The sequence below is a fragment of the Dichotomopilus funicola genome (genome assembly GCF_033296635.1).
Source record: "Dichotomopilus funicola strain CBS 141.50 unplaced genomic scaffold C8A04scaffold_36, whole genome shotgun sequence".
Lineage (NCBI taxonomy): Eukaryota > Fungi > Ascomycota > Sordariomycetes > Sordariales > Chaetomiaceae > Dichotomopilus > Dichotomopilus funicola.
Window position 1 is genome coordinate 299,190 of NW_026944057.1, and position 26,262 is coordinate 325,451.

Genomic DNA, 26,262 nt, shown 5'->3' on the forward strand with positions numbered 1-26,262 from the left:
AATCCCGAGTTTCCCCACTCTCAAACTTGGCCCCTCAAGATTTTTCGGCTTTTCCGCCGCCTCCCAAGCAATTCTCGGATTTGCATCGGTATTCCGCAGCTGCTGCTCCTTTTTGCGCAACGCCATTCCCGTTCAACTCGACGCTCCTTCACCGTCCACGACTCCAATCACCCTTGCACTAATCTCTTTCAATTGACCGTTCCATCGGCCCCATCTCCGATTCCTCGCGCGACGTTTTGCGACGGTGCGGCTCCACTTCCCCGGCGGAAGTCTGGCGCTGCTTGCTGAGAGGTTCGACGCCGCAGGTCCCTCGGGCGTCATTCGGATTTCCCTCCAATTCTCGGCGCGTATCCACGCCATTGTACTCGCCGTCAACTATCCACAAACAACACCGTTTTCGGCCACACGCCTTAGTCTGCTTCTCCTAAGCGATGTCTGACACCCAAGGGAGCCCCGCTGGGGATTTGACTCCGGAAGAGGCCAGTCGCATTATTCATTCGCACCGCAAAGTGCGCTACGGTAAGTGGATCTCTTCCCATTGTTCCCGAATGCCGCGCAGCCCCGCCATTCCATTAGGGCCACTCCGGACATGCTTAGGCGGTACTACACCAACAGGATATAATCTGGCAAACCGGTCTGCTGGTTAATCGACGTTGTGTATCAGATAATTTCGGATCGTTGTTGGCATCAGTTCACCTTTGATCAAGGACTACATGGCTACTTGATACTTGTGGCGATTGAAGGGCGAAATAAGGAATTGGCTGAATATTAGGGATTGAACAAGGACACCGGACTGACATCAACGCCGGGAGTTAGGTACCGCATGCTGGCCGTGCCGCCAGAGAAAAGTCAAATGTGACAACAAAAGCCCGTGCGAGAACTGCGTCAAACGGGAACACCCACAGCTGTGTTCCTATAAACCGAACAGGGCCGCCGCCAGCAAGAGTAATTCGGTTGTCCCGGAGAATTCCACTCCAAGCAGGAAGAGAGCTCGGTCGCCCGATGAACAAGGGTCGCGGAGCCAGAGCAATGAGGCCCAAGATACCATAAGCACCTATGGTGGGTTCATTCTTTGCGTGTGAATTTCATGAATGGCTTTTTGCTCTCCTGTCCAACGTCTCATACCGCTGAACAGAACCGGACAACACCGAGACGACCCGGTATGTGGGCCAAAACAGCATCCCCGCCCTACTTCGAGAACAAACTTCCGAGCCCCAAGAGGGCAACGGCATCCGCCAAGATATGCGCTCTCTTCTCGGCCTAGATAACTCAGCCCCCTTTCCGTTGATGTCCTCGCGCCATCTGGACAAGTTAACATACGACATTTCTCACGAGCTACCGTCTGATCGTGAGGTGATGAAGTACGTAGCGCAGCTAGTGTGACAAATGACGAGATGAAGTTACTCACAACCCCCTAGGTTATTCCGCACTTACAAGGAAATCCCACAGCAGTTTTGGGGTTTTGTTATTGACATTGACGGCCTCGAGTCACGGCTCATGGTGTATCTTGAAGACCGCGCCAAGAATGCTAGGGCTTCCACCAAGACCCCCAAACCAGTCTCGGCCTCATGGTTATCCATTCTTTTTGCCGTCCTGGCTGTCGGCTCGCAATACCACGATTCGCCCTACCATATCCGGACGAGAGATTCTCAAAAATACATTCAGATCTCGTTCCATTTTCTGCGCATCGGGAACTTTTTGTTGAGGTATGTACGGCCCCAAGGAGTGGCCAGGGCTCTTGTTAATCGGCTGTGCAGGCCCAACCTAGACTCCATCCAGGCCCTTCTGATGACCAGCTTTGTGCTGCTCAACGACATGAAAGCCGAGGCTTCATGGGCCTTGCTCGGCCTCACTTGCCGCCTCGCACAGTCCCTTGGTGTCCACCGGGCCCAGCCACTTGATGAGCGACAAACTCCAGATGCCGCAAAGAAAGAGATGGCGAGGCGGAAGCTATGGTATGGCCGCTTGCCCCCTTGCGCCATGGTTAAGATGAACGCTGACCTTTCAGGTGGACATGTCTCTGGCATGACACACTTACATCCTTGTCATTCGACCGGTAGGTTTTCTAATTTCCCTTTCCCAGTCTCACCACGCAATGACCAAGTTGGATTTTAACATCATGCGCTAGCTCTCCAATGACAAACATCCCATGCTGCCCACTGCCAATGTCACCCACCGCTGAGACCGAAGGGTGGGCATACCTCGAAGCCATGTTCCACCTGAACCAAATCATATCGGAAAGGTTGAACCCAGACGCCATCGCATCAGCCACATATGCTGAGATCCTTGACAACTGTGCAGCAGTGGAAAATATCCGCGACAAGTTAAAGGTCCGGTTGCGGAGTAAAGAAATGTGCAAGTCCGCCGTGGACCGGCTCCAGCACTTCGCCATTCGGCTGCATACATCCTTCATCATCTCCGTGTGCTGCCGTCCTGCCTTGTTGCGACGAGACAGCAATCTCCTCGACGCGGAGCAGAAGAAGTTCCTTGCGGACCGATGCAAAGCAAACTTGACCGAGACAGTCCGCATGTTTCTGGCCATGCACCAGTTGTCAGTCATCCCCACACGGTCATGGGCATTCACCTACCACGGGCTGTCGTCCGCCGTCCTTTTGGGGATCTTGGGTGAGACAAAAGCAGATCCTGAAGTCCGGCAGCTGCAAGGCGACCTCATCTCGGCCCTCTCAGCCACTGCTGCAAAGGACCTTACATCACCCCGGCCGCACATCCGGAAAACAGACCTCGACATTGAACTCTCTGGCCCGCTATCTCGGGCTCTGGACGCACTGCGCAACATCTACGACCACGGCACCGTCGTTGGAAGGCAGCTAAAGAGGGAAATGAGCAACGCTGGAACGGGCTCGGGTACGCGCACACCACTGGGGCCTGCGCAGCTCGCTAGTCTTTCGGCCAACGGTGTGCCGGTCCAAGATCTGCGCCCGGGACCGGGGCATTTAGACCCACACCAAAATGCAGCACTCGCTATGACGGAGCTACAACAGCAGAGCGGCGGTTCGGTAGCCGACTTTTCCGCTGGGTAAGGGCTTTCCCATTGGCAACGATGTCACAGATTGTCTAACCGGTCCCAGCATCCCCTTCGCGCAACTGCCGGCCACATCAGGAGCACCGCCGCTTCTTGACATTGCCGGGTATGACCCAGCCAGCTACATGTCACCGATGGACCTCTACGACTCCATCTTCTGGGGTAATTGAACCTTCAATACAGTCAGTTCCATGCGAGGGTTCCTGTTGCTGACATTTTCAGAATCACCCGACCCCTTCAACACCGGGCTGGACTCGATGAACTTTGATTTTCTCGCCCATCCACCACCGGGACAGCCACCGCAGCAGCAGTTCTACTTTTAAGGGGGGCAATGGCGGCTGCCACATTCATTTTATTCGGGCCGCATTTCACAAGGAGACACTGTACAAAGGGCAATTCAACGATGTACGAGAGAGCTTTGGCAACTCTCAACAACATTTTAATATACTCTCCTTCGATTTATCTTTCTCTCCTTTTGTTTCAATTCAGGACATATTAATGGCACTACCTTGAGCGACCGATGCTCCTTCCCTGGACTTGTCGTTGCGTATTAGGAAAGCTTCAGGCGCGACCGATTACCTCAGCTTCGCCTCAAGACCACATACAACCGTGTTGATGTATGCATACCACATCTCATCGACAATATGAATCTTCTCTCTGTATTATTAAATACTGTATTGGGTGTGGTAATTCTATTCAATACTGCCAGTCAAGCTGCCAAACTTCCAAACGGGTTCCGGAGACCTGTGGACAAATGTATGCATGAACCAGTCTCCGCCCGTTCACTTATCCCAAATTGAGTCCAGGCGTCAAGTTAATCTGAACAGCTCTCGTGTCCCCGGCTTGGTTTGACGGTTACCATGACTACCAAAGCCATGTCGAGTACATCCACGCGCTTTCGGCAAAACATCCCTCGTTGTCAAGGATTTTCACGGCCGGAAAGTCGTTTAAGAAGCGAGAGATCTAGGGGATTCATTTGTTCGGGAGGGATGGCCCCGGCATAAACCCAGCCGTCGTCTTCTTCGGAACCATGCACGCCAGGGAGTGGGTCTCTACTATGGTCACCGAGTACATTGCCTACAGCCTGCTCGAGGGCTACGACACAGACCGAGATATCGAGCATGCTCTGGACAGTTTTGACTTTTACATTTTCCCTATTGTCAACCCTGATGGTATGTCCTCTTGATAATTCTCACCTAAATTATCTAGTGTAATAAACGGTCAAGCTAATACCCCCCGCCCCAGGTTTCGTCTTCACGCAAACCAAAGACCGCCTATGGCGCAAGAACCGGCAAGTCAACGCCGACAAAGGCCGAGGCGCCTCCTGTGTGGGCCGCGACCTCAACCGCAACTGGGCCTCGGCCTGGGGCAAATCCGGTGGTGCATCAGACAAGCCATGCCGGCCGACATTCCGCGGGTTCCGGCCTCTCGACGCACCCGAAACCAGGGCGCTGGCGGTCGAATTAGAAGCGATTCGGGAAGAGCAAGGAATCCGGCTGTTTATCGACTGGCATGCGTTTGGGCAGTTGGTTATGCATCGTGCGTCTCTCCGCCGCTAACTTGCCCCGTTTCGCCCCTCCCCCCCTCCAGTCTATTACGGATTACTAACACGCAAGAGCGCCTCCTCCTACACAGCCCGCGGTCATACTTGCGCTCCCTCTCAACAACCAAGCCCACACTCCCCAACGCGTTGGGTCGCATCCGAGCTCGCTTCTTCCATGCGTGCTGTCCACGGCGCCGAGTACGGCGCCGGCTCAGCATGTGAGTTGCTGTATCCGACGTCGGGCGACAGCGCTGACTACGCCTTTGACGTGTTGAGGGTGGAGTATGCGTACACTGTGGAACTGCGGCCTGGGATTGGGAAGGGGAAAGGCGGTCGGGGTGGGAAGAGGAGATCTGGCGGGTCGGCGGCGGGGTTTGCGTTGCCTGAGAAAGAGATCCGGATGGCGGCGGAGGAGGCGTGGGGTGGGGTGAGGCATGTGTTGCGGTTGATTCATGCGTATTGAATAGGAGTCAGGAACATGGTGACGGTGGGCGGGCATTGATGGTAATAGGGCTCTAAAGTGTTCGTTACAGTGGACAGAAACATGTGTGGTGCTACGACATCCGGGTAGTTAGGCGCTTTTATATGTTTTTTTGCGTTGTGTTTGACCACGAGCAGTTCGTCCTCCCTTGCCCCAATTTTGTTCTTAGGGTCTGGGGTTTTTAACTTGTCGGTGTTCGCTTTCCCTGCAACTGAGTTGTTGAAAGTCTGCCTCATGACAATTGTCTAACTTTTCGCCCGAGAGCGTTAGTGTGCGCAGTACAATGAATAGAAGCCTGAGGATATATTGAATGAATCTCTTGTTCTCCACATCGTGTGAGACGGCAATCAACTATATCGGTTCGATGTTTTTTTTAACAAGATTGGTTGGCACGCATAAATCACGATCCATAATCGTAGGGCCCGGGACGAGGAGGGAGTCCCATAATGACCGAGCCTTACCTTCAACGCCCGTGGTACATGTCGCAACTCGTGCTCGATGTAGTCCGCCAACCAGGAGACCGCCTCCCCCTTAATGAACGTTTGGGCAATTTCTTCGGCCACCTTTCGGACCGCAGCTCCCAGCTATGTGAAACGAATCAAAACGAGACTTTCGTCAGCAGGAGAACAGAGCTTCAAAACAGGCCTTGAACAAAACACGCTGTGGTGGATAATTCGGGGAACGCGTGCCCGGGGAGTGGGCGTTTGACGGAGAGAATTGTGGCTTTATTATACCTTGTGGGTCTTAAAGTCCACAGTGAGCATCAACAGGTCCAGCTCGGAGTCGCAGCTGCGCTTCGGTCTCCCAACCGATCGAGGCGTGTTCTGTGACGTCTGCGATGTCAGCAAGCATTAGGTACCCGTAGATGTCCCAGAAATCAACCATTCACCTCGATATCATTCTCCTCGCCCCTTGATAAGAGTTGGGAGAAATCAGTGGTCTCGGCCAGATCTTGCGGCGTCTTGACCTGCTCGCTTACACCGTCGACGTTGTTGACGAGTTGGCCCGAGTCCCCGGCGGAGGCGATGCCTGGGGCCGCCATGACGGGGGCCGCTAACATAGCGGTGGCGACAAAGAGGAGGCGAAAGGAAACCATTTTGTCGAGAATTGGAGCGTCGAGCAGAGGCTGTGTGAGATGTGTGGCAGATGGACGGATGGGAAGTGTGATGTCTAGAGATTCATGGGAAATGAAAGGCCCTTTATATCACAAGTTCATCATGACACATCCAGGTGAAGGGCGGTGGGTGGTTGGGGATGGGGGGTCTCATGAACGACTCATCACATGCCCATCGGGCCAAGCCTTGGGCAAGCGCAGACTCAAACTGAATCAGAACCAGCACCAAGCTGGAAAGGACTTGTAAAGTTTTGGTTCTCGCCTTCCCGGGCCCCGCTGAACTAGCCGCGGGCCATCACCGTCGTCTCCCAAGTCTCTTGCATGGCCCTGCGGTGTGCCGGCGTGCTGGTGTGCCGGCGTGAAGGTTTGCAGGTGTCAATCTCGGCCCGTGGCTGGGTGAGCTGAACAGACTCCATCGGCGAGACATCATCATGATCTGAGACTCCCCACTCTACACAACAGCAACTAAAGAAAACTTCCGAATGACCTCAGTGACCAGCCTCGGATCTTGATTGAGCTTGGGTCCAGAACAAACCAGTCCCAATGAGGCCAGTAGTGATGCAGCTCGCGACCGGCTGCTGTACTTTCCGGGGCATCACAGAGAATCTTACCGAACACGGACAATGAAATGTGACGACTCATTGCCCGGCCAGAGCTGAACACGATAGTTGGTGGACTGGTCACGACGAGAGGATATGACCTGTGCTGGATTAACGACTTGCTGGTATAATTAGGTAGGTAAACAAGGCCGCAATGGCGCCAATGGCTCGGGTGTTGCCTACAGCTATTAATCTGCGGTTTGATTATCATTACTGTTTTCTATCAATTATTACCTCTATCACCTCCATCCTTTGCTAAACAACCTTTTTTGTCTCATACACACACACACACACACACACACACACACACACACACACACACACACATCCCCACCATTTCTCTCCTCTGCCCGTCGTGCCTCATCTTCCTCCTACTCTTAGGACTTCCTGCTGTAGCAACGCGTTTGGCGGTCTGCACTCCAAAACAACTACTAATCACCGCACAACCTTAAACGCTGGGGTTGGGGGCCTTCCCAGTGTGAGTGGCCTGGTCGACAGTCTGCTGAAAGTGCTGGGTGTCGGCGTTGATCTTGTCCGCCGAGGGCGGGGTGACGCCAGCGAGCGTTTGGCCCAGGTGCTATTAATAACATTGGTATGTCAGCATTTGAAACTTGGTTCTCTGCCCTCAGCGTAAAGGGGTAAAGGGTTGAGTGCGTGAGTGAGTGGGTGGTGGGTGGATAGAGGAATGAAGGGAGGGATGGGACAGGGTGTACTCACGCCCACGCTGCTGCGAGTAACCTGGAGTGAGTTAGGTAGCGCAGCCTCGGGAGACGGAGTGTCGTCGCGGGCCGCCACGGCGCGGGTGTCGTAAAGGATGAGACCGATAGTGGTGAAGTAGTCGCCACCGGTCAACTAGGAGATAGTTAGTAAACCGCGAAGGGAGGACGGGTGGGCAGTGAAAGGTGTAGATGGACAATGCTCACCTGGTGGTAGGCGTCGGCCACCTGGTTGGCCGCGGCCTGGTCCTGGATGGGAGCGGACTCGGCGGCACTTTGGGTGAACTTGATGACCGCCGCGTTGAAGCTGGTGACGGTAAGCACGAGAGCCTGTCCGAGTTAGCAAATGATCTAGCCGAACACCGGGTTGTTTGCACGGCGGGCAAAGAGAGAGGGAAGGAAAAAGCAGGAGGGGGGGAGGAGAAGAAAACCTACGGCAATCTTGGGCGTGGTGCCGTCCGTGGGCGTCGCAGTGCTCTTGATCTCCTTGGCCTTCTCATTGAGACCGTTGAGGCCGGTGACGATTTGCTGAGTCGTGAGGCCGGCAGCGAGAGCGGGAGCGAGGAAGGCGGCGGCGGCCACGAGAGCACGAACGGAAACCATGTTGTCGGTATTGATGAGACTGCGAGGTGGCGAGGATTGCACGTCGAGGTGTGATGCTGAGAAGGAGATTGTTCGTTTGCTGTTGGAAAGTCGCAACTTGGTTCAGAGGCGGACTCGTCTCTCATTTAAACTATTTTCACAGCTGCCTTTTGGAATTCGTCAACGCACCCTGGTCTTTCGAGCGGTGTCCACCACCCCGGCCTCGCCGAAAACCCTCATGGTTATTTTGGTTGTTTGTGGCACCAGAAAGACTGATGTTGTTGATCACGCTCAGCTTCACCGTCTCTTTGGACCACCACCTGCACCGTGTGTATCTTTATGAAGCCAGCCTGAGTAACGAGTTAGCCACAGTATCCGCACTGGATGCCCCAGCCCAGACAGACACGGGCCGCCTGAACATCATTGGGGTTCGGCACCCGAACATCACCTCTCTCCTGTCGATCAAGCCCCCAAAACGACACGCGTTTGTCCACCTGGCGGCCAGGGTACACGTCCCAACAAAGCAACAACCATCGCGGGAAGAGAAACCCGCCAGAAAATGGCTGAAGGATCTGCTTGGAGAATCACGAAAGCTCTAGAAAGTCGGAGAAACACTGCTCAAATAAGTCACCGCGTATTCCGTACTGTGACCAGCAAGGTGAGAAGATATGATAGATGCTGTCAAGGCCAAAGCCTCCAGGGCATTACATTATTTACATTACTGACGTGGTCCGCTAAGTAATCACAAAAATGCTCGTACCCACGACAAAACTGGGCGGCAATCTAAATCAACCAAGATCCAATGCCCCCGAGAACCGAATAAAAACACCGCCCTTTTTTCCCTTTCCCGCAACGACAACCCCAAACCTCAACTCCTGGTGAATTGGACAACGAGCTTTAGTTGGCACCGGCGGCACCCTCGACGGTCTTAAGCACCCCGTCAATGGTGGTCAGGAGGTTGTTGGTCTCAGTATGGATATCCGTGGCGTGCGAGTTCACAACAGTGACGATGGCAGCGCCCAGGCCCTGTAATTAACACAGATGTTAGAAACGGAGACCCCAATAATGATCGAGTTGACCGCCATGGCCATGGAATGAGGAACTCACATTGATGTTGATATGGGTGACCCGGAGGGCAGGCGTGAGCAGAGGGCCGATGGTGTTGGAGGCAGTGTCAACGACATCGCCGACCTCACGGAGGCCGAGGACACCGCCGAGAAGCTCCCCGAGGGTGCTCTGGACGAGGGTGACGACCGGGCCCGCCGCGCCCAAGAACTCCTCGTAGGCGTCAAACACGTTGTCAGCGTCGACACCGGCCGGGATGGGGGCCATCGCGGTGACCTTGTGGGTCAGGTCGGTGATGTCGCCGTTGAAGTGGGTGACGCTGCCGAGGAGGGTGCCGGCGGTGTCGGTCACGGTCTTGGTCACGCCCTCGGCATTGACGGTCTTGATGCTGCCCGCCTTCTGGGTGAGGGCCTGGATGCTCGAGACGAGCTCGGCGGGGGTGAGGCCGACGGCAAGAGCGGGAGCCAGGAAGGCAGCGGCAGCAGTGAGGGTGCGGAAGGAGACCATTTTGGCGGGTGTGTGTGGGTTGAACGGGGTGGGTTCTGTTAGATGGTTGGGGAAATGGGCTGCTGGCTTCTTGAGTTGATTGTGGTGAGCTGGAGAGAAAACATTCAAGACTAGACAGGACGGTCGAGGAGGCCGCCTTTTATCTTCGTTTGGCTCATGCTCTTGCTAACCCTCCAGATCAAACCGATCGCTCCCTTGAGGCCTCCTGAGTCGTGAAGGAATGGCTGGCAATCCCGGCTTCTCCACGAGAGACGCCGAACAGCCGGAGGCACCGATACCCTCAACATGGCATGCTGGCTTCGGTGACGTTGATCGCCGGGGCTCGAGTGACATCGTTCAGGCCAGGGACGGTGGTTTGCTTGGGGGAGCACAGTCAGTGCACCATTCTCCCGCAGACAAGAGATGAAAGAATGCCCATCTTGCTCTCCAAGTAACCGATATCTTGCCCGTTCCCAGCGTTCTGATGGTCCTGTCATGCGAAATATCCACCGCACTCTGGAAGTTGCCGGTCAAAAGCTGGCATGACCCCGGGCACCGACGACGGCGGGGTTGGTGTGACGGCAGTGGCTTGCTCCTGAGTTCATCTTATCCGCGCCGTCTCCTGTCGATCGGTTCCCAAACCCCGGCTTTTGACCTGTCCAAGCAACAATCAACGTCTGATGTTGGTTCCTTGCATGGTGGGCTTTCTTGGGCCTCTCACAGGGTTGTCCCTCTCCACGTTTCAGGGGACCCGCCAAGCCTGCTTGCAGCACGGGCGCATCAACGGCTGGGTTTACAAGGGTGGCCCGGCCGCTCAACGCCCGTCGGGAAATGTCATCCCCACTGAGCCACTGAGGGCAGTGAGGGTCCAATGCTTGGCCGCAACTTTAAATTCGGCATGTCACAACCCCAGGGTTGCACCCCGCGCGCAGCGATATGCCACGGCGTCTTGTGAGTTGTGACGGGTGACCGTGAGCCCCCGAGTCACCGCTTTCCTCCAATGTGCGCTTGCTGGAACTTGCTGGTCGCTTTTCCCTCCTTGGCGGTGCGCGCCGCTGTCATGTCAATCACCGTCGATCTTCTACCAGGTCCCAGGTTTTCTTGGCCCAACCAAAAGAAACGAAGTGGGCCCACCGAATCGTCCACGCTCAACGAGTCAACAACAACCCCTTTTCGAATGCCTGCATCCTCTCCATCGTTTCGGTCTCTTTTCTCTGGAACTGTCCATTGCCACCAGCCGATCCCCTTGGAGCAAGGAACTTCGGATGTTGAGAGGACCTCGACAGACCGGTCGAACGGAAGAATGGCCCTGAAAGAATTTTAGTTTGGTTCATTGGTTGCAGAAAAATATGACCAGTATACCGAAACAAACCCGACGCATTAGTATTTGCTACCCCCGTATCTGTACCTAAGTTGCACTAGATGCTCACTTTTCCGGAGGTTGATTGTGATGATAACATTCTACCGGGGTGATATGCCCTTGCCCGTCAAGCTTTTCGGCGTCAATTGCCCTGCTTGGGAGGTTTGGCCGGTTGATTTTCATGGCGAAACGTTGGGCGCCAACCAATTTGGTCCTGATAATATCTTCAAGGAGTGAGCGGCTAGCCGGGAAATTTGTCAACAACCCCAGCTCGACCGACGACTGAATGTGGGATGGTTCACGGGCCGTCTTGACAAGTCGTGTAATGAATCAATCCGTGAAATCCCGCAAATGGGTAAGGTAAGTACCGAATTACGTTGGACACGTTGGGAATGGATTGATGCCGTCCCTGACATCCCTCACCTCGCCGAGCAAAGTCCCTACCTATGCATCTTGGGACCGACTTCATTCCCAGTTAAAATGGTTGAGAATTTCAGCATCTAGTTGTTTGCTCACATGCTTTGGTTGATTAACATTAACATTAACAGAATAACAATTAACTGGCAGTGACCAGCTATTCATAGCCAAGTCCTCCGCAACCCTGTCTCCCCGAGGCGACCATCTCTTTGCCTGCCTGTCCACTTTCATTCCTGGCTGGACAGAAGAGGGCCACCGTAGCCACCATCCATCTCACCAGCCTACCCAATCGAGGTACCGACTAGGCCACAAATACGTTGGCGCGCTTCTGGGCGCTACCAATCTTGTCGAACTGGGCCATAGTGTTGTGCACGTTCTCACCCAGCCTTCCGGGCGACACTGGCTCCCCGGTCAGGCCAATGATGGTGAAAGCAATCGTCTGTACGCCAGCGTGGCACTTTGGTTAGGGATTGACGTTCCTCGATATAGAACAGAATTTCACTCAACGCCATGGAGGTTACTCACATCAACGACACCTTCAAGGCTCCGCAGCACAGCAGCCACAGGGGCCCCAACCGCGGGAACCGAGGCCACCAGAGGAGCCTTGTTCCCCAAGGTTTTGAGCAGATTAGACTGGGCATTTGCAAACTATCGAGTGAACCACAATTGTTAGTAACCAGTATCACGAAACCTCAAGCCCTCGTGCGAGCATCCAGATATATGTCCGCACAGTCTTACCTTTTTATAACCGTTGTTGATTTGGGTGATTTGATCCGCGCTCAGACCCTGGGTATCGATAGACCGCGTCGTCGCGCCGTGCACGAGTGTATCGGCCGTGGTAATAATATCAGTGAATCCTGCGATAAGGTCCTAACCAGAATTCGATTCAAGTCAGTCGTCTCCTCTTCGCATCATCGAAGGGAACCGTCCTTGTACCCGATCATAACCATCGGGAGAATGAAAGAAGAGGTCTGCCATACCGGGAAGGGACCTTGGCCGATAACAAAAAGCGGCGCGTTGACCACAGTGATGCTGTCGGCCACCGGCTGGAGCTCGAGTGACTTCTGGGTCACCTTGTTGAGACCGTCTGTCACCTGCGTGGCCGAAAGGGCGGCCATGACGGGAGCGGCCAACACCGCAGCGCCGGCGATAAGGGAACGCAGGGAGATCATGTTTACGGGTTCGTTCTGGGATCGGGGTTGGACTAAAAATACGGTTGAGGAACCACAAACGAATTCGAACTGATTGGGGGGCGATGAGTTGGCGATTGCGTCTGGAGAAGAGAGCTGGGAGAAGCAGGAAGCAAAAGAATTTCTCCTCTTTTATATTCCCTAGGCAACGGACCTGATTCATATTTGATTCTCTCCTCTTCGGTTCTTCCCGCGGCCGTAAGGGAACTTACCAAAAAAGAAAAAAAAAAGTAATTGATCTGATGATCAGCCAGTCCACGCCCAAAGGAGTGGTGTCTCTCCCTTTGGAGCTTTTCAGCTCCCCTTTCCTTGTCGATCTATCACTTCGGGACCTGACGATCTGTGATCTGTGACGGGGTTCCCGCCAAGACCACTGGCACGAAGACGCTCAAGAAGTGATTTGCCAACCGCTTCACGCATCATCAGCCCAATGCATACTGTGAGCATCCTTTGTGGATGGAGAGGGCTGATTCTCACGGAACATCACATCGAATATCAAAATTTTGGTGTCCATGTCGTGTACAACTCTCGCCAACGATTGCACTGATTGACCCCGGACGTGCCTCCTTATAGGGTAGCCAACCGCCAATCACTGCAACGCGATTCGCTACAGCCGGTGCCCACACCAGCAAATCTTCCGTAGTATAGTGGTCAGTATGTGAGCTTGTCATCGTCGACTTCGCTCGAGACCCGGGTTCAATTCCCGGCGGGAGAGTCGCTTTTTGATCTGGGCCGTTTTTTTGCCAGGTTTCGTTTCGATGATGTGTGTGGCCTCGACTTTCTTCACATTTTACTGCCATAAGGCCCGTCTCTCGACGAAACGCTTCGAACATCCAGCCATTGAGAGGTCGAAAAAGGTAATCCAGTTGAGATATCGGCCTTCGCCGACTGGCGCCTTGTGAACAACACAGATGGAAGACTTTGACACGCGGAAACCGCCACATGGCTCTGAGACCTTCTTGTTGGGTGACCGCGGCGCCTGACATCCATCCACTAAAGATGCGGAGACAACCTTCCTGTTTGGGCGAATTCGAGGGCAAAATGGGGCCGCCAAGTAATTTTTAGGCCCGAAAAGCGGGTTATCGGTAGGCCGAGGCCTCATATCGCAGTTCACACACCTTTCAAAGCGCAAACAATTTCATCTTGAACCCCCGAAGGCTCTCTATTAGTACCGACACCAGCTGGTCTTTGCAGCCCAGATTGATAACACCACCTCGAAAAGTAGAACCCAAGTTGTCAGTGCGTCCGTAATTATCACCTCGAGAACCGTCGCCAAGATGTCGGTGCAAGAACCATCCATGGACCTGCCTATCATTGACCTCGACGTCTTCCTGCGCCAACCCCGCGACTCACCCGAAGTGCAGGCCGAATGTACCAAGGCCGCCAACGCGCTCATCACATACGGCGCACTAGTCCTGCATGACTCGCGCGTAGCCGACGATGACAACGACACCTTCCTGGACCTCCTGGAGGACTATTTTGCGCAGCCCGAGGCCGACCTCCGGAAGGACGAGCGGCCGGAACTGGCGTATCAGATCGGCGTGACGCTCGAGAATACCGAAAAGCCCAAGTGCGCCGTCGACGAGCCGTGTCTGAACGTGATCCAGCGCCTGGCCCCGGCTGAACGCCCGCTCGACATCTCTGCCCATTCGCCCGACCCCAAGTGTCGCTTCTTTTGGCGTATGGTTGAACCGCCGCCGTATGAGACGCAGTTCCCCGGCCTGAACGCGGCCAACATCACGCCAGATGCGCCGCATATCAAGGAGCGGTGGGGCCCGGTGATGAATCAGTGGGGGGCATCGATGAAGAATGCGTAAGCGGGTTTACCTTGGCGGTTGAAAAGAATCAAGTGGGCGTAGTTTGGGGTGCTAACTCGCAGCAGTGTTGAGGGCCTTACTCAGATGACTGCGGTCGGTCTAGGGCTGGAGGCGGACACTTTCAAGGATGCAGGCCGATACGGGTAAGCTTTTATTCATAATTCCCCGTCGGGGTCAACTCGACGTACAGTTAACCGAGAGACTCACCTCATCACTCTAGCCCCCACCTCCTCGCGCCAACCGCCTCAGACCTGCAAAAGTACGGCCAAAAAGACACTATCCTCGCCGGCTTCCACACCGACCTTAACTTCCTCACCATCCACGGCCGCTCACGCTACCCTGGCCTGCACATCTGGGCGCGGAACACGGGCAAGCGCATCCCCGTCAAGATCCCGGCAGGCGGTAACTACTTGTTAGTGCAAGCTGGCAAGCAACTGGAGCACGCCACAGGCGGACTGGTCAAGGCAGGCTACCACGAAGTTGTCGTCAACGAACGTACCCTGGAAGTCATCGAGGACCGCCGGGCCCGCTTCCCCGACCGGCCGCTGGTGCGCATCTCGTCAACCTTCTTTTGGCATTTGTCGTCGGACTATGACCTAGCGCCGATCCCGGCGTTAGAAGAGAAGGCGAAGAATGTGAGACTGCAGCAGTTAAACTTGGGTAAGGATGAGGGCGAGGAGGTGCAATACCCGCCGATGAAGGTTGGGGAGCAGGTCCAGAGGTGAGTTGATGGCACATGCTCTATTGTTTTCAATATGGCGCTCCTGGTACTAACGTTACTTCTAGCGAACTCAAGCACATCGCTTTGATGGCGGCCAGTTAAGTGTGGTCGGGCAATATTGTGTGACACAGTGACTCGATGGAGGGCGGCGGACTGTGTCTTATTTAGGTCGGATGCATGGGGGGTGGTTTGGTTTAGAATCATTCAACGCACTGCGATCAAAGTGATCATGTTTCGAGCTATTTATAGCCTTGCACATAACTTCAAAATGGGGTAATTAAATGGTTTTCCCAGAGAGGCTTAATCAAACACACTGGAGCCTTTCTCCAACCCGAGGCGTGTTGGTCGACCATAACCATATCGCTGTGCATTGATAATGCCGTGGTCTGGACGCCGATCCCATGCAATCGTGCTACAGCAGGTGTCAACACCTGCGAGTCTTCCGTAGTATAGTGGTCAGTATGTGAGCTTGTCATGATCGACTCCGCTCGAGACCCGGGTTCAATTCCCGGCGGGAGAGTACCTTTTTGGGCGTTTTTCAAATATTCACTGTCGTTTTCACTTTGTTTTATTTACCCTTGACTTCTTTTTTCTACCTCTTGTGTTCCGAATTCCTGAATCCTCAGTACTGCTGTTGTTGCCAGCTGATGTTCCACCCAACCACATCCGCTCACGCTCTGTGCCCATCCCCGACATTCACCATCTGCAGTTGGGTTCACAAGCCCTTTATGGTTGGCCAGCTGCGTTGGCAGCTGACCACGACATTGGCGGGCGCCCAAGAATTGGGATGTCTCTTTTTTCTGGTTCGACTTGGTCTTGGTGCCCAAAGTGTGACTGACCTTCATTCATATTGTTGCAAATCTCCAAGGTTTAGCTAATTATCATGACCCAAGTCCCATTGTTTATTTAACAACCTTTGAAACCTTTCACATATTTCGCCTTCATCAACACACATCACTCGGCAACAAAATCCATCCGCCACCCATCAACTCGACCCCCGGCCATGAACGGCTCGCCGCCCGGTTTCCGCGGGTTCGGTACCCGGCCCTCGTCTGAGACCAAGGTGCCGATCGGAGTCCGACGGGACACCTACGTCAACGAAACACCTTGGGGCGGCGATGGCAAGGACAAAGCAAATACAAGTGGCAGTAAGAATTATGAGCGACCTAATTACTGTTGAAGATAGTCCGTAGCAGTCCAGCTAACAGAACTCCCGCTCACCAAGCCGCCGCTTCCCAGGATTCCGCCGTCCACTCCCTCTTTGAACACAAATGCCCCACCAATATGTGCCCAGCCCGCTGGTCCAAGCATGCCAGCGACGCCCCGGAACAGGCCGAGCTAGGCGCCGAGATGAGCCTCAAATCCATCGTCCAACGCTTCACCCACGATCGCGCGACAGGCTGGCAGATGTCCTCGTTCTCCGTCAACTGCCCGCTGATGAGAGACTTCCTTGGCAAGTCCCTGGAAAACTACCAGGACTTGAACCCCGCCCTGGCATTCTGGACTTTTGATATTCCGTTCAAGCCTCTCGTGCATCGGTGGAAGAATATCCAGCGGATGCACCAAGAGATGCAAGACTCGGGAGACGAGGAGGTGGAACTGGCGAAGAAGGAAGCGGTCAACAATCTGTTCCGGTTTCTACAACCCCGGATTACGCCTCTGGTCCACGACGTCTTCGAAGTCAAGATGACCGGTAATGTGGCGTGGGACATGCTCTGGCAGATCTTCCCTCCGAATGAACTTGTGTGGACGACGCTGGGAGGCGTGCAGGCTATCTGTCGCGTGTTGGCATGCCATAAGGAGTCTAATCCGGGACCTGTACCGCCGCATTGGCGCGTGAGGGTCGAGTTTGTGGAGTGGAACGGGAGCAAGTGTGGGATTGCGATAGAGAATGTCGCTATCCTGAAGTACAAGGGTCATCGGTCGATTGATTCGCTCCCTGTATACCCCTTATCGTTCCGGCCGGACTCCAATCTGAAAAAGAAGGAGGCCATGGCTCGGGGGTTGAGGTTTCAGCAGCTGAGGGGCTGCCGGTACATGAATTACGAGGGTATCATGATCCCAATCACCGGCAACCATGAAGAGACGACGGTAAGCTTTTCGGCTGCACTGTGTCAACCATGTTGGTCATGGCAAGATTTCCACCAGTCTTGTTGTTAACTGCTAGCTCAGGTGTCAGGCCGGGTAATGGTAGACGCATATGCCTACTACCAAGTCAACAAGATGGTCAAGCCAAACTTGAAGGATCTGGGGCACACCGACTCCAGCAGCCCGGAGACCAGCGATTCAGAGTCAAACGACGACGCGTCCTGCCCGGAAACACTGGCGACAAGTTCGGATGCCGAGCCAGAGCCGGCGGTCGCGGCTCGCCCTGGCTACCCAAGCCGCGCTCGTCATCGTTCTCAGGAATTGATCGAGCTCTCTAAGGAGCACTGCCTTCTTGTCTCACCGTGGATGATTGGGTTTGATCTCACGCAGAAGAAGTGGGGTGAGTAAAGGAGTCTCGTGCTTAATTACTGTGTAATCCCCTACGGCCGTTTTATGATACGTTACGAAGTACATCACATTAATAACACAGGCCAGGTCGCTTCCAAATTGACAGCCTTAGCGACATTGAATGGAACGACAAGGCGTTTGACACCCTCGTCCTGCCTGGGGGCGAGAAAGAGCTCGCCTGGGACTTTGTCGAGAGCAAGGCTAAATCGGACGAGGGTGTGGATGACTTTGTGCCCGGCAAAGGTTGGTGGAATCCGTGATATTATGCGGGCTGTCGGCGGGTTATGGTTGTGCTAATTGACCCTTTTTAACCAGGACGAGGCATTATCATCCTCATGTTTGGCCCGCCTGGCGTGGGCAAGACATACACCGCAGAAGCCGTGGCCGAGAAAGCTCGCGTCCCGTTGTACGTAATGAGCGCCGGAATGCTAGGAGCCAGTCCCGAAACCGTCGAGTCCATTTTGACAAGGGTTCTCGAGCTCTGCCGGCTGTGGAATGCCATGTTGTTACTTGACGAGGCCGACGTCTTTCTAGGAGCCAGGCAGGGCAACACACTCGCGAAAAATGAGCTCGTGGCCAGTGAGTAGGCCCACAACGTTATCAACCCGTTTGCTATAATTACCACTGACCAGCATGAACTTATTAGTATTCCTCACAAAACTCGAATACTACCAGGGAATCCTCTTCTTGACGACGAACCGTTTCTCAAGTATTGACCATGCTTTCCAGTCGCGCGTGGATCTCTTCCTTCCTTACCGGGACCTCGACGCCAACGCCCGCAAGCAAGTGTGGAACAACTTCTTTGACCATTTTGGCCGGAACAAGTTTGAGATTACAGGGGAAGAACTCGACCGGCTCTCGGAGTTGGCATTGAACGGGCGTGAGATCAAAAACCTGATCAAGAGCGCTCAGCTGCTTAGTGCCCGGAAGGGCAGCAAGGTGGTGGCGGGACTGTTGTACATGCTGGCGGAGAATCGGGTAGCAGCACTGAAGATGTTGGGGGATCACAACGCGAAGGATATGTAGTTGTGTTGTGACAGGCAGAAGACGGAAGCTCAATACAACAACACGGGACGCGAATGCTCTGTCATTTCGAACGGAACACACGCTTTTGACTTTGGGGTTTCCGCAGGAGTTGGCTCACTTTTATGCACAGCAAACAGCGAAACATTCTTGAAACCAAACGCTATGTTGATTCGTTCAGTCAAAAAAAAAAAATACAGGCGAACAGTAATACAGGAATGTCTAGAAACCAAACGCTGTGACGAATCGCTTGGTCTCTTCTAAATTACAGGATTGAGTCATCACTCTTAGCAACTGCTGCATACCCGCTGTCCCCGGGTTTGTCAATGTCCATCATATCAGCTTCATCATCAAACTCCTCTTCATCGTCACACTCCTCGCCATCATCGTACTCTTCTTCATCATCATCTCCTTCTTCTTCTGATTCTGTTTCTTCGTCATCATCATCATCCCCATCATCATCCCAGTTCCGATTGGGATAAAGCTCCTTTAAGATATCCATGCAAACCCTCGCTTTCAGCACCCTCCCAATCTCCAACTGCACCCAATCACCGGGTATCCTTCTCCTCACAATCATCGCCACCCCCCAAGATTTTGTCGCATCGGGGGGAGGGTTGCTGACTCCCCCCAAGCCTACCCCGGCGGCTAGATTATTCTCGTCCAGCCATTCCGCGAGCTCGCGCAGGGTTGGGAAGATAGGTCTGCGTGTAGTCCCGAACCGCTCCAGGGCCTTGGCCCCGTGCGGCCCGAGCATGAGCTCGCGGAATCGACTCAGCTCCCCAACATCGGTGCGGACCCGACCCGTCACGACCGGCCGCAGTTGCGCCGGCGTGACGGACCGGAGGAAGTTGATGATGGGTCGCAAAGACGGGACGGGGAAGGCGTCGATGAGCCCTTTGGCGTTGGGGGGTTGTGTGGCCTCCAGGATGGCTTCTGTCATGCGATCGGTGAACTGCTGGTGCAGATCGTTGAGCATGTGGAAGGCAACGTGGAGAGGGTCCGGGCAGGCACGGCGCTGATGCCATGCCTGTAGGTCCGGGTCCAGTTTCTCGTCCGGGACTTGGTTTTGGCCGGGAAAGGTTGGATGCCGGTAATGGCGTTTGATGCCGGCATAGTATTGTTTGAAGAGGTCGGGGCGGTTGCGGCCCCGACCGTTTTCTCGTTGATTGTTTTGTTGGTCGACGACGACTGGGTCTTGCCCGTCGACGTCGTTGTTGTTGTTGTTGTCGGCGTTTTTCATTTCGTCGAGCTTGTTCATTTTCTTGACTGCATTCGTGAGGATGATGCTGCGTACCAGGCATCCGAGGGTGAGGCGCTGCTGAGACGCGATCACCTGCACCCTATGGTACGCGGGTCGCAGCAGGGTCTGAGGAATCAGGTGTGCTTCCAAGAGCTTCACGATGTTGGGGATGTCCCAGTGGACAACCCCATGTCGTTTGAGGCTGTTGGTCGGGTCGCCGGGTCCAACAGGGAAGTGTGTGGCCTGGCCAAAATCGATGATGCGGACCTCCGGGACAAACTGACCCGGAGTGAAGTGCAACATGATGTTGTTGGCGTGCAGGTCTTGGTGGAAAAGGGGCTGTGAGGGGGTGTTAGCGAATCTTTGCTCTCAGCCGAAGCTTGCAGGAAGGGGAAGGGAGCGGGAGGGAGGGGGAAGACTTTCCTTCTGGAGGCCGGTGTAGAAGAAGTCCAGCGTCTCCAGAATCTGCAGCAGAATGTGCAGAGCGAACCCTTGCGGGATCACGAACCCTTCGCGGCGGCAACGGTCCAGGAAGCCCCAGAGCGTGCCGCCGTTGCAAGGCTCCCAGTAGGAGACCTTGCCTCCGTCGGCCGTCGATTTGGTGCCCGCACCGAGTACGCGAGGTACACGGAGCGGGTAGCCCATCCCCGCGGCGGCAGCGTGGAGCTCGTGGGCGAACTTGGCGTCGCGGTCGAACTCGTCGGCGAGGATCGTTTTGAACCGGCCGTATTTTTCGCGGGGCATCGACGGCTCCCGGGCGCTGTAGTACAGCGTCTTTCGAACACAGCTCTCGCCGAGGCGAGTGCTGTGCACCAGCTGCGTTTGGGCCGAGTGTCCACGGCCCAGGGGGAGGATCGTGAGGCATTGATCCGCCTCGTCGCAGAAGAGCTGCCCGAACGACACATCTGAGATGTGACGCTTGTTGGTGCTGGTGCTGGTGCTGGTGCCGGTGCTGGTGGTGGTGCCGGTGTTGGCGTTGTTTTTTTTGTTTTTGTTTTTTTGGAACTTGTTGTCTTGGGTTCCGTTTTTTTGGCTCACCGCGCGAGAGGCGCGGAGAGGGGCGTCTTGGTGCTGGCGAGACATTTTGATGTTTGTCACGCCATCGGGAATAGCCTTAGTTTGGACTATTGATGTGTGTTTGAGTTGTTTTTTTTTTAAACACAGAGAGAGAGAAGATGTTTGTGTGTGTTTGGTAGTTTGTGTGTGTTTGAGAGAAGAGAGGTTATTTTTTGGTTTGAGACAACAATAGACCACGGCTAGACGCGTTGGAACTGGACGAAGATCGAAAGGAGAACTGGGACAAGAATCGGGGGGACACCGAGTATTTATACTGCAATCTTGGAAGCATCGCACAGATATTCTCAACTTGTTCTAGGCGATTCCGGAAACTCGACATACTACATATTGCATCCTCGAGCTTCCAGATGACTCGAGCTGCTGCATCGTGAACGGTCTCAAGTTCCAGAATGATCTTGTCCGTGCTTGTCTCACAAGCACCTGCATGTCAGAAGCATCAAAGTTCAACTTCTCACCGGCCCGGGCGCTTGGGACGGTTGAACGTCTTCTTCACCTCAACCTTGGGGTGTAGTTCCTCCAAAACGCCCTGCTCCGTGATCTCACTTGCGTCCTCCACCTCGAATTTCTTCTCAGGTTGCAACCCGGCCTCCTTCTCAGCAATGGTGAGGACCGCCCGCTTCATCAGAGGATACATCATGCGGAACTTGATGGCCTTGGTGCTGAAGTTGCTAGGGCAGGTGTAGAAGAATAGCAGGGGACTGGATTCCACACCGTTCTGCGTATGCGCAAAACGGTAGAACGTGAACCGTGGCTCGGTCGGAGAAATCGTTCGAACGAGTTCGGGAATCGATCCGGGCGTGGAATTGTCAGGAACTAGCTCGACAGACTCGGAGTCGGGGTTAATTTTCTAAGTTATGCCATCATTAGTGACTGACAACAGCAAGCATAAAGCGTAGACTAGAATAGAAAGGTGGGTGTTCCAGAAAACGAGGGACCTCACCAGCATGACCAACGACCGGCCATTCCCAGCACCCAGATCCTTCAGCGCTTCCAGCGCATCCTGGGCAATTGGGGTTGCCAGATTCTTGCTCAGGTGAATCTCCCGTGTCCCAGTGCCTCTGCCCGCTTCCTGTTCCGCCCGCCGCACATCGCCCAAACTTCGCTCCTCTTCGGTCAACGGCGCCTCGAGGGCGATATGAGCATCGTGTTTCTTAAACCCGGCCGGGCTCAGCTCCTCGGCGGTCGTGGCAAACAAGGAGTCGCGGAAATGCTCGCTCCCCAAATCTCGCACAAGGGTGAGACGCGTGGAAGCAAACAGCATCTTCTCGCGCACGGGGGCGGGGTCCGGGACGTAGGTAACGGCCACGAGCGCGGGCGTCGAGGCATATCGACGCAGGATGATATACAGGGCTTCGTTCGGCTTAATGTGCGGCTTTAACAGGGAGTCGACGTTGCTTTCGAATGAGGACCCGGGCGACGATTTCAGAAGCTGCACCGGCTGCAGTTGCTCGGATTTGATCCTGATAAGAAGCCCGAACTGGTCCTCGGATGCCAGCAGGTCATTGAACTGGGAGACCAGCTCCCGCGATGCTGTGGTCGCGAACAAAGTGTCAGCAAAGCGCGGGGTTGCGCGGGAAAATAGGTGCTGAGATTATTTGGTTTACGCACCTGAGATTCCAGACTGCATCTTGTTTCTTTCTGCTGAGTTCTGGAAAGGGCTTAGGACGGCAATGACAAGAAGGAGTCAGATCGAAAGAGAGCAGCGGAGGAGACGACGTCAAAGCCGAGCTTGGGCCGTCCGGCAGCGCCCCGCAGCCCGACGGGTGTCCCTGACCCACCTTCCGCATCAAGCAGGCGGGGCATTGATCAATCCGTCAAAGCGCAGTTCTGCACCTCGAGGGACTGCATGGACAATAAGCATGGAACTGTGTAGATGGATGAATAGTTAGGTATGTATAGAATGCCGACGGCACACGAAATAGAAGGGCGTCGAAGCGGTACTGGGACAAATTAGCAAAGGCGACGATATCCGGCGGTCGGGCGGGATAAAATATCAGTCCACGAAGATCTGGGAGGGGCCAGAAACAAATCAATTCACAGTACTCCGTACCTTCCAAGATACTTGTTTCCACCTTGGACTCTAATAATTTACTGTCGATTTTGCCCTAGCGACAGACGAATGTTACAAACATCCTTATGGAAGAAAAGGGAGTATTGACGTTCCCATCATACGCTCGTTTGACGAATGGTGCGCGGTGTCAGCGGAGCGAGTGACCGTTGCGGTTAGCACGCGCTTTGCACAAGTTCTCGGCAGAGGGACGTCCGACTTTTGAGAAGATCAACGGCGCAATTCTAGAAAGCAAAAAAAGAGGCTTGAAGCAGCTATTCGGACCAAATTCTGTTCATATGCACATAGCATCTCGAAATACTCACATTCGCATGGTTATCACAGATATCTCCGTTCCGGAGAAAGTTGTGGACATCTCGTGATGTTTTGCCTCGTGTGGTCTCGACTCGGTCTCGGCCTTGAGCTTTGGGAAGATGCCAAGACGCCAATCTCCGATGGGAACGAAAGCCAGGCAGGCCCGCCTCGCCTGCCAATCATTTTTGGCGGCAGCCACTCACGTTCGTGAACCCCAGGCACCAGGGGCAAAAATAGAAAAGACCGACTTCCTCGCTCGTCGGCCAAACTTTTTCTTGACTTGCCTCGATTTTCGTCGTAACTTGGTTCAAAAAGCACCAAAAAGTCATTCTCGCCGCCGCCATGTCGAGGTAGCAAGAATCGACGTCCACTCGTTTTACTTTGCGGGCCTTTCGATCATTTTTCTTTTATTTTATTTTGCCGTCGGTTTGTTTGCTTTATTCTTCTCCGATTGGGTCAGCGTTCGTCGCACAATGGTGTTCCGCACGCGCTCCACGTTCTTCTCCCTGTTGCTGATCGGCGGGCTCTCGGCCACTTCCGCCCTCGCCGATCATATCCTGCTGCCCTTTACCCAACGTCTCGATATCAACACCAACAAACTCGTGTCGCGCAACTCCAAGACCGGCACCTTGAAGTCGGCCAGTCAATATGGCTACGCGATCGACGCCTCGATTGGCACGCCGCCCCAAAAAGTAACGCTGCTGCTCTCAACGTCCTCCGGTGACACCTGGGTGCCGGATGCCAACACCGAGCAGTGCTCTCCTGACTGGTACATCTCCCAGTACGACTACTATGACGATCTCACCAACACGCTAGCCCCCATGTGTGATTGGGGCAGCTTCAACAAATCTCTGTCCTCGACCTACCTGCCCGCCAACTCTCGCTACAGTGACTTCTCTGTGAGCTATGCTGACAACAACTACGCGAGCGGCATGAACATGACCGACAAGCTCGAGTTCGCCGGCCTGACCTTCGAGGATTACCCGATGGGTCTCGCGTCGGCTGCCACTCGATGGATCGGAGTCTTAGGTCTGGGCCGCAATGCGTCGTCGTCCTACTCATATACCACTTCCTCAGGGGAATACGCCAACATCATGGACCGGATGGTGACGTCCGGCAAAATCCCGACCGCCGCCTATAGCCTCTGGGTTGACGACGCTCAAGGCAGCTCCGGTAGCGTTCTCTTCGGGGCCGTCGACAAGTCGAGATACACGGGCGATCTGGTGCGCATTGCCAACCCGTATTACTACTCGTCATCGTCCTCGCAATCGCCGTATGGTTTCAGTACCACCCTCAATAGCCTCAACGGCACGGATGCCGACGGAAACCCCCTCCCGACCATCCGTACCAACGACTTCCCACTCGATGTCTATCTCGGCTCATCTGAGATCTTCTCGTATCTGCCGCAGACGATGACTGACCCGCTGGCCAAGTTAGCAGGCGCCACCTACAACAAGAATATCGCCCTGTACACCATTCCCTGCGACGCCGGGAAGACCACCGACAAGTCGAAGCTCGTATTCGAGCTAGCTGGCGCCGGCGGCCCAAAATTGAACGTGGAGATCGCCGACCTCGTCGTCCCACGTTCCGTTATCGAGAGCTCCGGGGGCTACAGCGGTGGGGCCTACAGCCGCTTCCTCTCGTCGTCGGATCAGTGTGCATTTGGGATTCAAAGGTACGACGACAACTCGGGAAGCTCCAGCTCTTACGACCAACATATCCTAGGCGGCTCATTGCTGCGCCGCAGCTACCTGGTTTTTGACCTTGTCAACTCGGAAATCGCCGTGGCCCCAGTCAAGTTTGCCTCGAGCGGGAATGCTCCGCAGCCCAACATCGTGGAGTTCGACAGCTACGGTTCGTACGCCCCGGGTACCACCACATTTTGTTCCAGCAGCCAGTATTCCTGCTCCTCGAACAACGGTGGTTCCGGTTCTGGGGGCGGTTCTGGTTCAGGATCTGGCTCGGGCTCAAACGGGGCCTCCGACGAATATGGCGACTCCCCGCTTCAACAATGGCAAAAGGTTGCGATTGGCGTCGGTGTTTCACTTGGCGTGCTCTTCCTTGCCGGTGCCATCCTCGGCATCATCCTCTGCGTCCGTTCGAATCGCGCGACGGGAGTTGCTAAGGAGATCGACGAGGAGACCCCGCCGACCTCTTCCGGTGTACCCCCGGTTGTTACCCAGCAGCAACACCCCATGAGCGGCTCCCTCGCTCCGCCCGTTGTAGTCCCGCCCCCGGGTACCCTTCCCCCGGTTCAGGAGACTTCAGAGACGACTCCTCCGGCACAAGGGCCCCCGTCACCGCAACTGCCTGTCCCCGAAACGTCGGTTGCGCGCGCTATCACGCCTCCAGTGCCGACTGCGTCTGCCAACTCGCAACGGCCATCTGATGCGGTGTCTGCGCTCTCCAACGAGGAGGAAACACGACCGCAAGGGACGGAGGCCGCTGCGCCTGCATCGCCAAAGGGAAAAGGGAAGGAGGTGGACCGTACCGAAGGGTAATTGATCTAAAGCGTCGGATATACTAGTGTCAATGTTAATGAAGATACCCGTTTTGGAAATCCGAGTCCTTGTCTTTACGTGACCGAATTGCACCAACACTGCTTATATTGGCCAATACGTGTATAATAGCACATACATGGTCCAAAAATGCAGGATGTAATACACACGGGGTGTTTTGTCCCATATGCACCATTCCGTCTGTGGTTCGCGTGCTGCCCGGTCTTCTTGGTGGCTCCTGAACCGTTGACGTCATACAACACCCGCGTCAACCATCCCAACTTACACCTTGCTAACGCGGGGCATTCCCACCTCTCTCTTCCCTCGCTCTTTCTTCTCCCGTAAACACCAACTTCATTCACGACGAAATCCCTTATCCCGCCCTTTCACCCTTTCGGTAATCACCAAACCTTGTCTCAAGCCGATCAAAAC

The 26,262-nt window shown here is 54.6% G+C and overlaps 11 protein-coding genes and 2 non-coding genes across 13 annotated transcripts; 7 read left to right on the top strand and 6 right to left on the bottom strand.

Annotated features, from left to right (window-relative positions):
- Nucleotides 1-431: 431 nt before the first annotated feature.
- On the top strand, nt 432-3,366 carry C8A04DRAFT_12637 (fungal-specific transcription factor domain-containing protein; the record flags this gene model as incomplete). Its single annotated transcript, XM_062777402.1, has 9 exons — nt 432-519; nt 817-1,059; nt 1,136-1,361; nt 1,419-1,706; nt 1,758-1,955; nt 2,009-2,056; nt 2,129-3,037; nt 3,090-3,205; nt 3,266-3,366. 9 exons carry the CDS (start codon nt 432-434, stop codon nt 3,364-3,366), a joined length of 2,217 nt encoding a protein of 738 aa, XP_062636571.1.
- Nucleotides 3,367-3,687: 321 nt separating this feature from the next.
- On the top strand, nt 3,688-5,049 carry C8A04DRAFT_37734 (uncharacterized protein; the record flags this gene model as incomplete). Its single annotated transcript, XM_062783994.1, has 5 exons — nt 3,688-3,799; nt 3,871-3,985; nt 4,031-4,215; nt 4,289-4,582; nt 4,679-5,049. 5 exons carry the CDS (start codon nt 3,688-3,690, stop codon nt 5,047-5,049), a joined length of 1,077 nt encoding a protein of 358 aa, XP_062636572.1.
- A 746-nt stretch (nt 5,050-5,795) lies between these two features.
- C8A04DRAFT_29226 (uncharacterized protein) lies at nt 5,796-6,163 on the bottom strand (the record flags this gene model as incomplete). Its single annotated transcript, XM_062780929.1, has 2 exons — nt 5,796-5,891; nt 5,957-6,163. 2 exons carry the CDS (start codon nt 6,161-6,163, stop codon nt 5,796-5,798), a joined length of 303 nt encoding a protein of 100 aa, XP_062636573.1.
- Nucleotides 6,164-7,228: 1,065 nt separating this feature from the next.
- Nucleotides 7,229-8,099, bottom strand: C8A04DRAFT_29227 (uncharacterized protein; the record flags this gene model as incomplete). The annotated part of the gene is made up of 4 exons (XM_062780930.1): nt 7,229-7,357; nt 7,498-7,632; nt 7,704-7,826; nt 7,932-8,099. 4 exons carry the CDS (start codon nt 8,097-8,099, stop codon nt 7,229-7,231), a joined length of 555 nt encoding a protein of 184 aa, XP_062636574.1.
- An 876-nt stretch (nt 8,100-8,975) lies between these two features.
- C8A04DRAFT_29228 (uncharacterized protein) lies at nt 8,976-9,650 on the bottom strand (the record flags this gene model as incomplete). Its single annotated transcript, XM_062780931.1, has 2 exons — nt 8,976-9,104; nt 9,186-9,650. 2 exons carry the CDS (start codon nt 9,648-9,650, stop codon nt 8,976-8,978), a joined length of 594 nt encoding a protein of 197 aa, XP_062636575.1.
- A 2,057-nt stretch (nt 9,651-11,707) lies between these two features.
- C8A04DRAFT_29229 (uncharacterized protein) lies at nt 11,708-12,578 on the bottom strand (the record flags this gene model as incomplete). Its single annotated transcript, XM_062780932.1, has 4 exons — nt 11,708-11,845; nt 11,932-12,054; nt 12,145-12,276; nt 12,387-12,578. 4 exons carry the CDS (start codon nt 12,576-12,578, stop codon nt 11,708-11,710), a joined length of 585 nt encoding a protein of 194 aa, XP_062636576.1.
- A 651-nt stretch (nt 12,579-13,229) lies between these two features.
- C8A04DRAFT_t86 lies at nt 13,230-13,311 on the top strand. Its single transcript has one exon. It is a non-coding gene; the product is annotated as a tRNA-Asp (tRNA).
- A 562-nt stretch (nt 13,312-13,873) lies between these two features.
- Nucleotides 13,874-15,236, top strand: C8A04DRAFT_29230 (uncharacterized protein; the record flags this gene model as incomplete). The annotated part of the gene is made up of 4 exons (XM_062780933.1): nt 13,874-14,409; nt 14,479-14,556; nt 14,634-15,134; nt 15,200-15,236. 4 exons carry the CDS (start codon nt 13,874-13,876, stop codon nt 15,234-15,236), a joined length of 1,152 nt encoding a protein of 383 aa, XP_062636577.1.
- Nucleotides 15,237-15,572: 336 nt separating this feature from the next.
- Nucleotides 15,573-15,654, top strand: C8A04DRAFT_t87. Its single transcript has one exon. It is a non-coding gene; the product is annotated as a tRNA-Asp (tRNA).
- A 764-nt stretch (nt 15,655-16,418) lies between these two features.
- C8A04DRAFT_37736 (P-loop containing nucleoside triphosphate hydrolase protein) lies at nt 16,419-18,656 on the top strand (the record flags this gene model as incomplete). The annotated part of the gene is made up of 5 exons (XM_062783995.1): nt 16,419-17,225; nt 17,307-17,622; nt 17,718-17,873; nt 17,946-18,209; nt 18,277-18,656. The coding sequence occupies 5 exons, from the start codon at nt 16,419-16,421 to the stop codon at nt 18,654-18,656; spliced, it is 1,923 nt and encodes a 640-aa protein (XP_062636578.1).
- Nucleotides 18,657-18,918: 262 nt separating this feature from the next.
- On the bottom strand, nt 18,919-20,976 carry C8A04DRAFT_29232 (uncharacterized protein; the record flags this gene model as incomplete). The annotated part of the gene is made up of 2 exons (XM_062780934.1): nt 18,919-20,216; nt 20,313-20,976. The coding sequence occupies 2 exons, from the start codon at nt 20,974-20,976 to the stop codon at nt 18,919-18,921; spliced, it is 1,962 nt and encodes a 653-aa protein (XP_062636579.1).
- A 445-nt stretch (nt 20,977-21,421) lies between these two features.
- On the bottom strand, nt 21,422-22,597 carry C8A04DRAFT_29233 (uncharacterized protein; the record flags this gene model as incomplete). The annotated part of the gene is made up of 3 exons (XM_062780935.1): nt 21,422-21,817; nt 21,911-22,500; nt 22,579-22,597. 3 exons carry the CDS (start codon nt 22,595-22,597, stop codon nt 21,422-21,424), a joined length of 1,005 nt encoding a protein of 334 aa, XP_062636580.1.
- A 1,208-nt stretch (nt 22,598-23,805) lies between these two features.
- Nucleotides 23,806-25,833, top strand: C8A04DRAFT_12604 (aspartic peptidase domain-containing protein; the record flags this gene model as incomplete). The annotated part of the gene is made up of 1 exon (XM_062777394.1): nt 23,806-25,833. One exon carries the CDS (start codon nt 23,806-23,808, stop codon nt 25,831-25,833), a length of 2,028 nt encoding a protein of 675 aa, XP_062636581.1.
- Nucleotides 25,834-26,262: the final 429 nt, after the last annotated feature.